General features: G+C 44.4%; 2 protein-coding genes across 2 annotated transcripts; both read right to left on the reverse strand.

Moving 5' to 3' along the window:
* Positions 1-5836: 5836 nt before the first annotated feature.
* On the reverse strand, positions 5837-9766 carry LOC124703550 (MEIOTIC F-BOX protein MOF-like). The gene is made up of 5 exons (XM_047235765.1): positions 9447-9766; positions 7662-8602; positions 6972-7127; positions 6700-6895; positions 5837-6373 (listed from the first exon to the last, which is right to left on the reverse strand). Exons 2-5 carry the CDS (start codon positions 8565-8567, stop codon positions 6294-6296), a joined length of 1338 nt encoding a protein of 445 aa, XP_047091721.1. The 5' UTR covers positions 8568-8602; positions 9447-9766; the 3' UTR covers positions 5837-6293.
* Positions 9767-10502: 736 nt separating this feature from the next.
* On the reverse strand, positions 10503-13637 carry LOC124699667 (pentatricopeptide repeat-containing protein At4g18520, chloroplastic-like). The gene has a single exon (XM_047231930.1). The coding sequence runs from the start codon at positions 13522-13524 to the stop codon at positions 11680-11682; it is 1845 nt and encodes a 614-aa protein (XP_047087886.1). The 5' UTR covers positions 13525-13637; the 3' UTR covers positions 10503-11679.
* Between the last annotated feature and the right edge of the window lie 808 nt (positions 13638-14445).

The raw sequence follows: 14445 nt of genomic DNA on the forward strand, positions 1-14445 counted from the left end.
CTATTTTTGCAAATAATAAACTATGCCATGTTCTACCTTGTTAGATGGTTTGAAAAACTTCAAAAAAACCCAACCTATCACTTACCAACTAAATCCAATGTGAAACAAAAAGAAAATAAAAATATACATAGAGGCATATGTGGGCCTATAGCCAAAATTGCAATTCTTGTCTTATGCCACCTTTACTTTACCAAATGGTTTGAAGTCATTATGAAACTTACCCTAACAATCAATGAACCCAAATTGGTGACCTTTGGTCAAATAAAAAGAAAGTAAAATAAAAATAGGAAATACACATATGAGGCTATGGCCATTTTTATAAATCTTTAACCTAGGACATTTTACTTTGTTTCAATGGTTTGGAAATGTTCCTAAACTAATAAGAATAACTTTTGAATCAAAGAAATACAAATCAAATCAAGAGAAAATCAAAAACCAAGTCACATATGATAATGGTCATATGTGACAATTTTAACAACTTACCCTCTTTGAGCCCTTGTATTAATAGATTTCTAAACTAAACATTCTCAAGTCTTTGCACCTAATCCAAGACCTCATCAAGGTGAACACTTTTGATGTTGACCACTTTGACCAACTCTTTTTCTATTGCTCAAAATAGTCAAGCCAAGATGCCACTTTGAAACAGATTCTAGATTGCCCCAAATTTTGGAATTTTCACAAACCACTTCCAAAACCGAAACCAATGCCACCAATAGTTGCCAAACATTATTTAGATCACTCCTATGTAAATTCTGGCCAAATTCAAACACACATGAGACCTTTGCTTATGAACCAATTCTTTACATAGAGGTACAACCACTATTCCACCCACTATTCACCACCTTACCCTCTCTCTCTTTGGCTCATCTATAGTGCCTTGTACCCTAACAACTCCCCTTTGACATCATCAAGCCTAGCCATGATAACCATGACCCAAGATCTATCAAGGACATTGCATATGTCACACACCACTTTGGCTTTGATCAAATGTGCCTACCCTAACCCTCTCCAACCTTGCCACCATGTCACCTACCTTGGCCTCACCACACTCAATCTTGCAGCACTCAAAGACCAAGAAAATAATGCACACAAGGATCATGCCATGCCATGCCACTCCAAATGACCTCACCATGCCAACCCCTGTCCTCCTCCTTCTCTGGTCACCCTCACCATGTCAAATGAGCTCACCTCACCTCACTGAACACCACTATTCCAGAGTTGACCTCAGAAAATCCTTGCACATCCCAAAGCCAAGCCATGCCAATGACATGCCCATGTCACACCCTCACTTGCTCCCTCTCTGCCCTAGCCCTTAAAACCTTGTCAAACCGACGTGCCTCACCTCACTGATCATGCCATTACAAGCCCTGGTCAAATAGGAGGCCGACATTGCCCTAGAACGCCATGCCAGTGACGCACAGAACGTGCCAGAGCGCGCCAGGACGCGCACTGGACACTCCCTGGCACGCAAGTGGGCGTGACCACCCTCGACGCTGCTGACGACCCCATGCTCCCTCCTTTTCTCCCACGGACTCTCCGCGACACCAGCAACCTCGTAGACATCCTCACCTGGACGAACACGCCCTGTAGACGACGCCATCGTCGGTGACAGTCTGCCACAGTACCCAGGTACACGATGACGACGACGATGCTCCTGTGCTCCGTTTTCAGCGCTCTGGCGCTCGTCGTGACCGCCTCGACGTCGCCAACACTGCTGCACCCTCTCCCGTGACGCTAGCCCACCGTAGCCATGTCGACGTCGATGACCTGCCCCGCGCCCCGCAGCAACCCTGGACTCTATAAATAGAGGCCACCCCAACCCTCATTCTCCACACCAATCCTCTTCCCTCACATCACAACCTCTTCTCAAACCGCGCCGCATCCCAATTTCCACCGTAGCCCCCCAATTGCTTGTCGGAGCTCCGCCAGTACCCCTGCAACCTCGCCGGTGATTGGAGTCACCATTGGAGCTGTTGTCGGTCCCAGGCGCCTCGCCGTCGTCATTCACGACGTCTGCCCGCCTCTTTGACCTCTCTGGACGCCGGTAACCCCCCTCCCTGGACCCTCCTGGCCGCCGGCTAGGGTTCGTGCTCGTCGGAGCTCGTCCCCGACGAGGATAACCTCTGGACCGCACGATCCTCGTCTAATCCGACGGCTGCTCCGTTTCGATAGCATTAAGTAGACGCTGACAGGTGGGGCAACCCCTGTCAGGCAGCCCACTGCGCACCAGCGCGTAGCTGGGCCGGCCCAACCCGTTTAACCCCTCATGGCCCATTTTCTCTTCCCGCGTGGCCCGTTAATTCAAATTTGGTTTAATTCATTTAATTCAAATTCAATACTGATGCCTTATTCAAAATTTAATATAATCAAATCTAGTAAGCCAAATTTGATGAATTTTATATCTTTGGAAAGCTTGAGAAACTCTGTTTCCAACCCCACCGGTTACAACCCCAGATCTGGTGTAGAATTAAAGTAGCAAAAATAACAAGGCAGAGCCTTTTTCAAATTCAAACATTTATTAAAAATTAACCATAAATGATTTTGAGTTGATTCCAACTCTCATAAATCATAATTCATATTGTATATCTGAATATGTAAAAATATGACATGGTTGTTTCATATGATCATGGTCTAGAATAAATAATGGCTATGTGGCTATTTCTAGTCCATTTAAATTGTTCAAAACTATTCATTAAATCATTTGGGAGGTATTACCTCATTTAAATCTTTGTCTCAAGTAATTCAGCATGAGGTAGTGACCTTGGTATATATATACTCATATTGAATTACTTGGTGATATTAACTTATTATTATGTTAGGGTTAAATTGCATGAGGTGTAACACCTCATTTAAATCATTTTCCCAAATGATAATTATGAAGTGTTGATCTTGGTCAACATGGTTCATACATTATTAATGGAGGAGATTAAATCTTAACAAGATTCAGCGAGAGGAAATTATTTCTCCAAAGAACTAAATAGAAACCCTAATCAATATTTGTAATGAGAGGAAATTATTTCTCTTAAAGAAAACAAAGTCAACCAACATGATAATAATGTTGTGATGCTAGAATAACTTGTGTGAACCATTTGTGTGCTTAGTCTAGCTCTTAAGCATTGTTTGGTGATTGTGTACCTCGTATCCGTTTTTAGACGCTAGTACCGAGGAGTACCAGGAGGAGGAGGTCTACTTCCAGGAAGAAGAAGACCACTTTGATCAATACACCATTGAATGCAAGCTAATATTCTTGCAAGTTTCCCTAGTGCAAAGTTCTACAAGAGCAAGGCACCATTACCTTCTACTTTATGCTTAATGATCTCATCCCAAGTTTTTAACTTACAAGTTTTGACTTTGTTTTACCAAAGTTTATATTTTGATTCATGATTCACTTGGTCTAGATATAGAGTAGAACAAGAACATCAAATTTAGTCTAGAGCAATACAAGCTAGTTAGCACCCCTCATGACTAGTTGCTAGTGCTAACAAATAAAAGTGACTACTTTAGATGGGAACATGTGAAAACCAATGACTTTGAAAACCTTGGAATGATGAGTCATTCTATTGAAAGATTTTGAAGGTGAATGTGACTTATGAATGACATGGTGAACTTTACAAACAAAAAACTGATGGTTGGGTTCGGATGCGATACCATTCCAATTTTTGAGTACCCCCACAATACCTGATTATGGGTAGGGCTTAACTGGAAGTTTATGTGTCTTAGTCTGGGTTCCCTCTAAACAAGCGTCATAGGGGTTATGCTGAGGCTGCCTCCGCTGAAAGTGAAATGATGTGAAATGACGTGAAATGAGGTGAATATCTGGCCCAAGCCTCCGTGCGTTCCTGAGCCGACGGTTTGTCTTCACTGGGAGGCCAAGCTCATGGGGAGAGGTGCCTATACTACGGTATGTAAGTGAAAGGTTATGGTTGGTAGTCCGCACACGGAGTGTGATAAATCAGGGCCAGTTAACCCTGACGGATTGTTGCAAATGTTGTGACACAAGTGTACAACCTCTGCAGAGTGTAAACCTATTCGAATAGCCGTGTCCACGGTTATGGACGGTTGGAAAGACCATACTGTTCTGTCATCAGACCAATTTCAAAAATGTGACATGTGAAGGGTGACTTGTGACTTGAACTTGAAAGGTGAATTTGAATTGATCACAACGGAGTTGTGGGAATGACACTAATGTTCGCACTTGAGTAAGTTAGGCAAATGAAGAGTCTTTTATTACTAAATTGCTTATGAAATAAAATTGGCTTTATGCAAATGAATCTAGAGCTTAGCACCCCTTACTATAGTTGATAGTGCTTACACTAGTATTAGTTTGCGAATACTTTAAAGTACTCATGGCTTTGTCCCTGGCTATTCAAATGGCCAGACTATGAAGAGGAGTACCAGAACCAAGAAGATGGACAGCAGGACGTCTATGATAACTAGGACCACTCCTGACGTCAACAGTTGCCTGTGGAACAGATGGACCACGACCGCTACTTCGCTTCCGCTATGTATTTTGTAATATGATCTCTAGATCCACTATGTTGTATTAAGACTGGATAATGTCCTTTGATGTAAGACAATTATGCTTTGTAATGAATGATGTTCTGTGATATCAATCTATTATGTCTCGCAAAAACAATATTCCTGAGATTGCGATGTATGGCATAATAGGCATCTGGACTTAAAAATCCGGGTGTTAACAAGGACGATGACTGAGTGTTGTTTCTTCGCAACGAAAATAGGCACGTATATTTTTGGATGTTCTTTCTCGAAAGAGCCAACAGGGTACCGTCACCAGCTGGATTTTCCAGTTTGGTGAATGGGAGTGCCTGAGAGTGTTCTTTCTTGGCAGCGAACACATGAAACATGCGATGCCAACACTAGTTAGGATTCATTATTTTGCAATGTTTTATATTTGTGTCAACCATGGTTCAAACTATGTATTAGTTTGTGAAAAACCATGTTCCAAATTATATCTTCGTGTAAACCATGTTCCCAATTATGTACTGTATTAGTTTATGGAATGTTTCTTCTCTTTATTCGAATTTCTATGCTTTTATTTAAGATTTTAATTCAAATCATCTATCAGGGCCGCCGGTTTGGGGGCGCCGGTGTGGGAACAGCACCCCTAAATAGAGGATGCAGTGCTGGCGCCCCCCATGCGGCAGTACCGGCACCTCTGCCGGCGACTATTTGGGCGCGCCGGTGGAGATGCTCTTACTGAGCCATTTAGATTTGTTGTTTCCATATCCTACGTAACATCCGCCAGCATCTACAGCAAGCGATATGCAATTTCTAGTGTTTCGGGTTCACAGCAGAATAGACATGTTTTATGAGTAACACTGGCGTTTCGTTACATTTGTCTCTAGTGAGTAGTTGATTATATGACTTAAACATCCACATGAAAATATGAACTCTAGGAAGATGCATAAGGGCAGGAATGAAAATCTGTGTGACGCCCCTGATGTTCACGACATCATATAGAGACTGGACATCACAAGTTCTCCTTGGTATCTCCGTACACAGCTTTAATTCTGCAAGTTATTAATGGTTTGTTCTAGACTAGTGGTACTGCTGTATGTAAAGTGTTCATTTTGTTCACTCACAAAGCAAACGTAAGAACTTACCATGCTCCTGTCATGTTCGCACAGGGTTCAGCTATGAGACAGATTAGGTATTCAGATCATCAGATTAGGTATCCATGCTCTTGGCCAATTTGGTTTGATGATCCAAAGTAGACACATGTTTAAAGCATCAACCTTAATACCCCAAGGTAATCTGACATGAAACATATGTTCAGACTTCAGACCTTGTGTTTTCACACTGAAGAAACGCACAGATGGTATCAAAGAAAGAGCTCCTTCTTGAAATACACTGTCTGGCAGTTAATATTATAGTATATAATAACACAAATTATAGATAAAAGTGAACATATATATCTATATAAGAAAACATGGTATGGCATGTCGTACCACGGTGTCCGACAAGATAAACAGATATGTGCAGAGAGACTAGATAACATGTATTGAAAATGGAGGACCAAAGCATCTATGAATGTGCGGCAGTCACTCAAGACACTCTGTATGAGCTGACCCTGCAGCACAAGGAGTAGCTGGCCGCGCAAGTCTTCTGAGAACTGGAAGCTGAATGTTAAAAAAAAATTGGCCAAGAGTTGAGTCACGAGGTGCTGCTGCTGCCCACTTATGATCTGGTGCTGCTGAACCTGGATGTGCTGCTGCTGCGATGGGATCTGCTGATGCTGCTCTAGGATCTGCTCCTGCCTGACTGCAACATGCTCAAACATGCTCTTCAACTGATCGTTCTTCAAGGGCAAGACGCGCCGAATCCAGGCTTGAGAAGGTCCAGCTCCCGGTTCCTGAGGAAAACCCTTAGGCTATGTAAGGCTCAACATTATTAAAAAACGTCGACCAACGGGGGAATGATCCCTCCCTTGGCTATACGTTGTTAGGTAGAAATGAGACTCTCCCCGCGGATGGACGCTAGGATGATAAACCGATTAAAGTTCGCCCCTCCCGCGAAATTACCGCGTGATGGGGATTCGAACCCGGGTGGGCTGGCTGCGCACTCGCCTTGCCTTGCCACTGAGCTGGAACTCAGTTCTCAAGGCTCAACATTATTGTTCTAGTTATTTATTAATCATCATAAACTGCAAGATAATACAAGTGTCAACACTCAACTAACCTTCAGACGATCCAACACTATGCTCGATATTGATTTCTTCAATATGTATGTCATTGGTACTCAAGAACCTTAATATTTTGTGAACCCTCTCATCCATCTTCTCACACTTGATTTCAAGTACCTTGGGTGTGTTAGGTGCAAAGGGTTGTCCAGTCGACTTGTACATTCCTTCAGTTCCCGTCAGAATGCTCGGTGACTGGAGCAAAAATACTACATTAAATCATGCATGATATCTTAAATGAGAGCATCTATTAGATTTATGACACGCATACCTCATTAAGCTGGATGGTAAGCTTCTCTAGCACAGGTGTATGCTGAAGAAGGCACATGAGTGCACCAAGATTGGCATCCATACACCACTCACCGACTAACAAGGTCTTTAACTTGCTAAAGGTTGGGCACCATATCAAATCTCTTTTGAAAACATACTACAAAAAATGTAAAGCATTAGGAATATCTCAAGTTTTTTTTTAACTACAGGGTGCCAGGGTACTGAAGTAAAAGAAGCTCACCACAAGTATTGAAAAGCAGACTACGATTTGCAGATTTGGGCAAAGTAAAAAAAAAAGCTTCTAACCTATATCAAATTTTATAATTTCACTTACAAATTCATAACTTATACTTTTACCCCCAGTATAACATAAAAAATGTATCTAGTAGTTCTCGAAACTGAATGCATATAACTGGCCATATAAGAAGCTGATTTGGTAGATCTACACCAGTATAAACATTAAATCCTCGCTTGCTAAGCAAAAGGTATGATTTCAGAAGACAATACAAAATATGATACAGCCAAGGAAAAATCTATATAAAGTGTACAGATGCACACAAACCACTTTTATAGGTGCTACTTCACAAATGTTAGATGGTGATATAGTGTAGAAAACCCTTAAGAGACACAACCTATCACAGTTCACAAAAAAAAACAATACAAGTTCAGAAAGAAGTAAATGCAAACATACCACAGAAGGTTCAGCTGTCAACTCCAAGTGTTCAGCCTCTGACAAACCATTGAGAATCACACAATCTCCGCTGCCATCATTATTGGAACCGCAAATTTCACAGGTATCATTATCACTGAAACACGAACCGTCATCTTCTTTACGACAATAATCATCACAATCGGCAAGTTTAATTGACCCTGTTACTAATGATGGCATGGTTTCAAGCAAAGGAGTTCTCCCCCACCACTCAGTTAATTCCAGTGCAACGAGGCCGGGGGCAGAAATTCGAGCACGTGTCGTTAGATAAAATATGCAGTCAAGGATGGTCAGCCGTTTTAGGGACTGGGACACGATCATGTCAGCATGGGTGTAGCAACCCTCTATCCGTAGCTCTTCCAGTGCTGGGCAGCTCGAAAAATTAAGAATGTGGTCATTCAGCACAACATTACAAAGATCCAACCTCGTCAAGTGACATGAGACAAGAGGCAGGTCCTCCAGCTCAAAGATATTGTTATCATGGCTTAGGTGGACGGTGAGGGTCTGAGCTTGGCACAGCAGAGCATGTCGGATCCATAAGTTAACCTCCGGTACATCCTGGCTCCGGAAAGTATTGAGTTCTATGTCACACGTGTGCAGAGACGCGCTGCGGTCGCGGAGGAGCAGCAGGTGGTTCACGAACTTGTTGAGCTTCCTGACACCCTGCCTGTTCAGCGTCCTCCCCTCGCTTGTGATGCGCAGGATTGGCATGGACTTCCAGAGGCCGCGCCAGCGCCTGGCGAGCACGCAGGTCCGCACGGCCTCCGCCGCCGGCAAGAACGACAGCACGTGCTGCAGGACCTCATCTGGCAGAGCGTCGATCCCATTGCCTCCACTTGCCACAGGCACCGGCCTCCGCTTGCCAGAGACCGCTGCTTGGTACTTCATTATGTTGAACAGCTGGGGAGCGCCGGCGATGAGAACTGGATGAAAAAACAGAACCCAACAGAGATCAGACATGGACCACATGCTAACTTGTAATGGGACTCATGAACTATAATAAGTAAACAAAATAGAATCATGAACTCATGGATTGTTTAGACCAATTGCACAGACCCACTGTTCTAAATATCAGCCGATATATTAGTTAACTGGCCGATTAACTGCTTCTCGGAGGGTGACCGAAACGAGAAGGCCCTATTCGGTGCGTTTACTGTTCCAGCCAATTAATCGGTCTGACAAGCCAATTATCAGAAATATGCAGTTAACTGGTACTCGATTTTGGGCTAAATAGGACCGTGAGGCCTGAGCTGCTTCCTGCGCCGCCTGCCAGATCTCCTACATGGCTTCTTTGGCATCAAGATATGGCCTTCTTACTCCTCTCATGATCCTAAGCTGCTTGCTGCGGCTGTTGTTCTTCACTTCTTGTTCCTCTGCTCCTCCTAAGCTGATTGCTGTCGATTGATGTTGTTGCTAGTTGGTAGTTGCTGCTGCTTGATGTTGTTGCTGGCTCTCAAAATAAATATATATTGCCATTTTCCTAGTTATTCTACCTATTAATGGTCAACCGATAAATTCAGTTAATCGGCCGATTCACCTATAGTTTCTCAGAGGTCCAATTGGGGTCCTATTGATCGAAAATTGCACAGAGCAATTGCATAGGCCAATTGCAAAGAACAATTGCATAGACCAATTGCACAGAACAATTGCAAGAAATCGTTGACAGGAAAATTAAAAAAAAAAAAACAGAAAAGAAGAAAAAATGGCAATACTAGAGAGGGTACCGAATGGAGGAGGAAGAAGGAGAGGAGGGGAGGAGAACCATACCTGCAGGCGTCGCAGGTAGATCTCCGGTGGCGGGCGGTGCGACGGTCAGGGAGTGCTCGCGCGTGGCGTCGGGTGGCGCGTCAGGCCGGTTCAGGAGGGCAAAAGGAGCGTCGGGGTGGGTGGCTCAATTTCCGGCCGGCGTGCCGCCGTAGCCCGCCAGAATAGGGCGGCGGGGCGGAACCCTACTACCCTAGGCTGGACTTCCTTGTGTGCCTCGTGGAAGAGTCGGGTTGGAGGAGAAAAAAGAAACAAAATGCTCAGTTCATTGGAGAAGGAAAGCAATCTCGGTTGATTACGATTCAGTTATTTTTCTGAACCATCTTCTGAAGGTTGTACATATAAACTTTTTTCGAACCATATTCTCATGCAGCGGGCTTACCAGAGCGTGTGATTGCAAACCCAACGTGTGCGGATGTTCAAGTGATGAAGCGCTTCGATCCATTACTTGAACATTGGATTGGTGACTACTTCCTCCGTCCTCAAATAAGTGGATATCTAGCCGTAAACTTTATCATAAAAGAGTGTACTTCTACGTTTTCAATGCACTTTAAATTAGCAAAAGTTGTTTCTCTCTCGTTGCACGGAAATCAAATCCAATAATATTCAGCACATGTTATCTTAATTTTATACATGCACTTAAGAGGAGAGAGATATTAGTTGCATCTTCCCAATGCAATTTTTCTCTCCTTTTACTAATTTGCCTTGAAAATCCCGCACGTCCACTTATTTGTGGATGGAGGGAGTATGTGGGTAATTGGTGACTATGTCAAAGAATTAAGATATTTTAATGATACCACATACTCTCTCTGTTCCATAATTCTTGCCATGGTTTTTGTTCAAATTTGGACTAAAACCACAACAAGAATTATGGAGCGGAGGAAGTACCATATACTGTGGTAATGAGCTTGACAGTCATCAATCTTGAAGGAAAAAAACGATCATGATATTACAGCAGAATGGAAGTATGTAATCACCACCACACTGATATACGGCAGAATGAATTACATATCAAACATTGCGATGCAACGTTTTCTAATATTCAGAACGTGGTAAACAGTTTCCATCTCAGCTTACAATCTTGCATGAAACGATGTATAATGAACCTTGCATCTTGTCAATGTTCTGGAGCTGGTGATTGATGAAGTCGGATTATAGCAGCAGATGATTGATAAAGTTGGATTATAGCAGCAGATGATACATCAGTCCATGTAGAGCTCACTGTATTTCAGTAGCATGCAGTCTTTTAATAAAGCACTGTATCAGCGAGGCTGCAACCAAGTCGGTGTACATGCATAAAATTTGCAGCCAGCCGCAATATCAAACTTAAAACAGAGCAGGTACTCATATGCTTTGTAGATAACTATAAACAAAATTAAACATTGACCAGGGTGAAGGATATTTACTAGTACTCATACACCATAGTGGGATAAACAACTGTAGGGGTGTAGAAAACTGAAACCGGTGGAAACCGTTTCAAACCGATTAGTGGGAGTAGTTAATTTCCTTTCACAAATCAAATCTCCACTTCCACTTTAGTGCAAGCAAATGAACTAAGCTAAAACTGGTGAAACCGTTTTTGTCCACCCCTAAACAACTGCAAGACTGAAATGTGAGATGCAACACTCACATAATGCTTAATTGTTATTTGCAGCAGTGGGGTTTAAGAGCACAACAAATTCTGTATGTAGTTAATCTAGTTATATCTTTTGATGGTATACATGGCTTCATAAGGAATAAGACAATGGTTAGTGAAGGCCCCCTCAATGTAGAAGTATTGTACCTGCACTACTAGGCTACTCTAGCAAAACCTGTTTATATAATCATAATTTCTGTTGATTTTGCACAACCAGGCCATCCCAAGTGTATAATCTGTCACAGCAAATGTGCACTGAAGTTTTTGTTCCTCATTCCAGGTTTAGCACCCCTTCTTTCTTGAAGGCAAGACCGAGAACTAAATAAAGTACTGCCTCCATTTCTCACAAAACACTATCTTCTTCCCTCGCAAACTTACAAGTGGATCCACAAACTTCGGTCTTTGGTTCGGCCCGAGTGCCAATCTTGGGACCAACATGCACCAATAATTTTTCTTTTCTTTGGTGTCGTTCGCATCCCCTTCCCCCTCTACTTGGTACCATTGACAAATGCGCATAGGTCCTCATGCAATCAAACTTATTGGGCTGTCCTGAGAACCTGCCCAGGAGCACCAGAATTTAGCTCTGACTGGAATATTAACCTATCCAACTGAACCAGTAGTCGAGCCAGATAGAGAAATGTCATCTGACTCCCAGTCAAGATTGCCACATGATGTCAGAACTTTGGAAAGCATAAAGTCATCAACAGTGTGTCCTTCTTGCTGCATCAGGTACATGTACTTAAAAGCCTCTTCACAGAGGCCATTCTGAGCAAACCCTGTAATTATCACTTTCCATGTTACCAGGTTGTGTTCTGGCATGGCGTCGAAGACTTGTCGAGCTTCGTCAACTTTGCCACACCTCATATACATTTCTATCAATGAGCTTCCCACAAACACATCTGAGAGAGCAGGAGTCTTGTTAACAACACCATGAATCCTCCTTCCATCTCGCAGAGCCTCGAGTTTTGCACATGCTTTCAAAGCTGAGGAATACGTGTAGGTATTTGGTATCACACCATCCCATAACATATCATCTAACGATTTAAGAGCTTCAGCACTATGACCAACACTATTGTAGCCCGAAATCATAGCTGTCCAGGAGATAGCATCGCGGTCAGGCATTTCTTCTAGAATTCGTGCAGCATACGTATACTCTCCACATTTACAGTAGCACCAAACAAGCGTACTCCCAATTTGAAGATTCTCTTGAATGGAATTCTTTATTATATGTGCATGCAGTTCCTTACCCAGACAGAGAGATCGTATAGAGCCACATGCACTAAGAAGACCAACAATGGTGAGGTTGTTAACAGACACTTGGCGCATCTTCATCTGTCGAAACAACAAGATAGCCTTTTCACCATGGCCACTTTGCGCATAGCCAGAAATCAGAGAAGTCCATGTAATGGTGTTTCTTCTGGGCATCATATCAAACACTGCCTGGGCATCAAACACTTCTCCGTTTCTGGCATACATGGTAACAAGAGCGCTGCCGACATGGATGTCATCTTTGTACAATTTCTTCACAACGGCACCATGCAGCTGCTTCCCGCATCGTAAAGCCTTCTCTTCTGCGCAAGCCTTGAGGATGCTGCACACAGTGAACTCATTAGGGAGAAACCCTTCCGAGACCATCTCTGGAAACATCTGAAGGGCTTTATCCCCGCGCCCCTGCTGCACATAAGCCGTGATCATTGTTGTCCACGAGATGACATCCCGGGAGGCCATCTTGTCAAACATCATCAAAGCACTGGCAAGATCACCGCACTGAGCATAGAAGTGTACAAGGGCACTGTCAACTATCACATTTCCCCACCTTCCTTTCACAACGCAGCAGTGGACCTGCCGCCCCAGCTTAGCATTGCGCTGTCCGCCGCAAGACTTCAACAGGCAAACGAAACTCAAGCTGTTACCGCGCACTCCACTGCGTACCATATCCAGGAAAAGCCTGACGACCTCAGTGTAGTCGCCTGATTTCTGATACCCATTCATCATAGCGGTCCACGACACCACGCTCCTCTCGGGCATTCCATCGAACACCTTCCTCGCGTCTGAAATCTCGCTGAACCTCACGTAGGAGCTAATCAAATTATTGGCCACAATAATCCCAGGAGCATCAGGAGACCGCACGGCAACCCCGTGCACTTTCCGGACATCAGCCACGCTGCCGCAAGAAGGTAACCTTGAGGCCAGCGCATCTACGTCCGGGGAACCTGCCGAGTCCGCCTCAGGGTTTTGCTCCTCCGGAGGGCAGTAGCCATCAGCTGGGTGCGTGTCGGGACGGAAGGATTGTACCTTAGCCCGGGAAGATTGCGCCCTGGAGTATTGGTGCTCGACCTTCTTATTGCTCTTGTGCTCGCCGGAGCTGCGCACCCTCCGCGGGAAGCTGCTCGGCTGGAATGGTGGGAGGGTTCCTGGGGGCGAGAGAGAGCAACAGAACAGCATCTGGATTCCTCAACCCCGCTCCGGCGCGCGGTTGAACCGGAGAGCTAGAAGAGGAGCGAGGAGAAGACACCAGCAGGCACGGAGTGGTGCTCCCGGTGGTCCCCCCGGCCTGCTCCGGGAGGCGACGAGCAAGCGGCGGAGGGCCGCAAAGCGAGATGGGTTGAGTGGAGATGGGGAGGCTCGGGTTGCTGAAGGTGCTGTTCGGCGTCGCTCGCTCCGGCGGCCGGCGAGTGGCGTCGGAATTCTGGGGGTGGATGGGTTTTTGGTTTTATTTTTGGTGGATTTTGGACTTGTCGAGCGAGTGGATCAGGGTTTAAGAGTTTTGTTTTTTTTTCTCTTTATTATAAATCCGTCTTATTTCTCATGAGTGAAGATGACGCTGTTGACCCACGCGGCAGAGCAAAAAGCCAAAAACGCTGACCCTCCCTCACTCGACCGAGTACTACCGCTCCGCCAATGGAACCATGTTGTTTTTGGAAAGGGGGACTCCTACCAGACGTTTAGAGCATCTCCAAGCCGTTGGGCTCCTCACGATCGAAACTCGGCGCTATTTAGCACCGATGGATGTAAAGTTTAGTCCGGGGAGACCCATTTTCCCAGCGATGAATTCAGGATGGATGAAATATTTTCGACAAATAATAGCGAATTCAGACAAAATAAGACGAAATTTGTTCAAACATAGGCGAAATTTAAAGATATTTAACATATATAGGCGAGTTACATATATAAGCCAAATTCGTAATATATCTGAATTCGGCCACAACCACATTTTAGGGCTAGTTTCCTAGGCTCGTTTGCTTGCAGCCATTCCCTAGGGGTTCTGCGGCCTTTCCCTAGCCCAGGAAACCCCGGGCTGAATTGGCCCGGGTCAAGGTACCGTGCTGTTTGGCTTCCCACGAGGGGAGGAAGCCCGGCCCTTCC

This window comes from Lolium rigidum, chromosome 3, assembly GCF_022539505.1.
Source record: "Lolium rigidum isolate FL_2022 chromosome 3, APGP_CSIRO_Lrig_0.1, whole genome shotgun sequence".
Lineage (NCBI taxonomy): Eukaryota > Viridiplantae > Streptophyta > Magnoliopsida > Poales > Poaceae > Lolium > Lolium rigidum.

What these genes read in the sequence shown, in the direction of transcription:
- LOC124703550 (XM_047235765.1), bottom strand. Translation starts at nt 8,567, where the DNA reads ATGAAGTACCAAGCAGCGGTCTCTGGCAAGCGGAGGCCGGTGCCTGTG. An exon ending in TGACAGCTGAACCTTCTGTG is followed by an intron (nt 7,128 to 7,661) that starts GTATGTTTGCAT and finishes CATTTTTTGTAG; the next exon opens with TATGTTTTCAAAAGAGATTT. An exon ending in TTACCATCCAGCTTAATGAG is followed by an intron (nt 6,896 to 6,971) that starts GTATGCGTGTCA and finishes TTTTTGCTCCAG; the next exon opens with TCACCGAGCATTCTGACGGG.
- LOC124699667 (XM_047231930.1), bottom strand. Translation starts at nt 13,524, where the DNA reads ATGCTGTTCTGTTGCTCTCTCTCGCCCCCAGGAACCCTCCCACCATTC.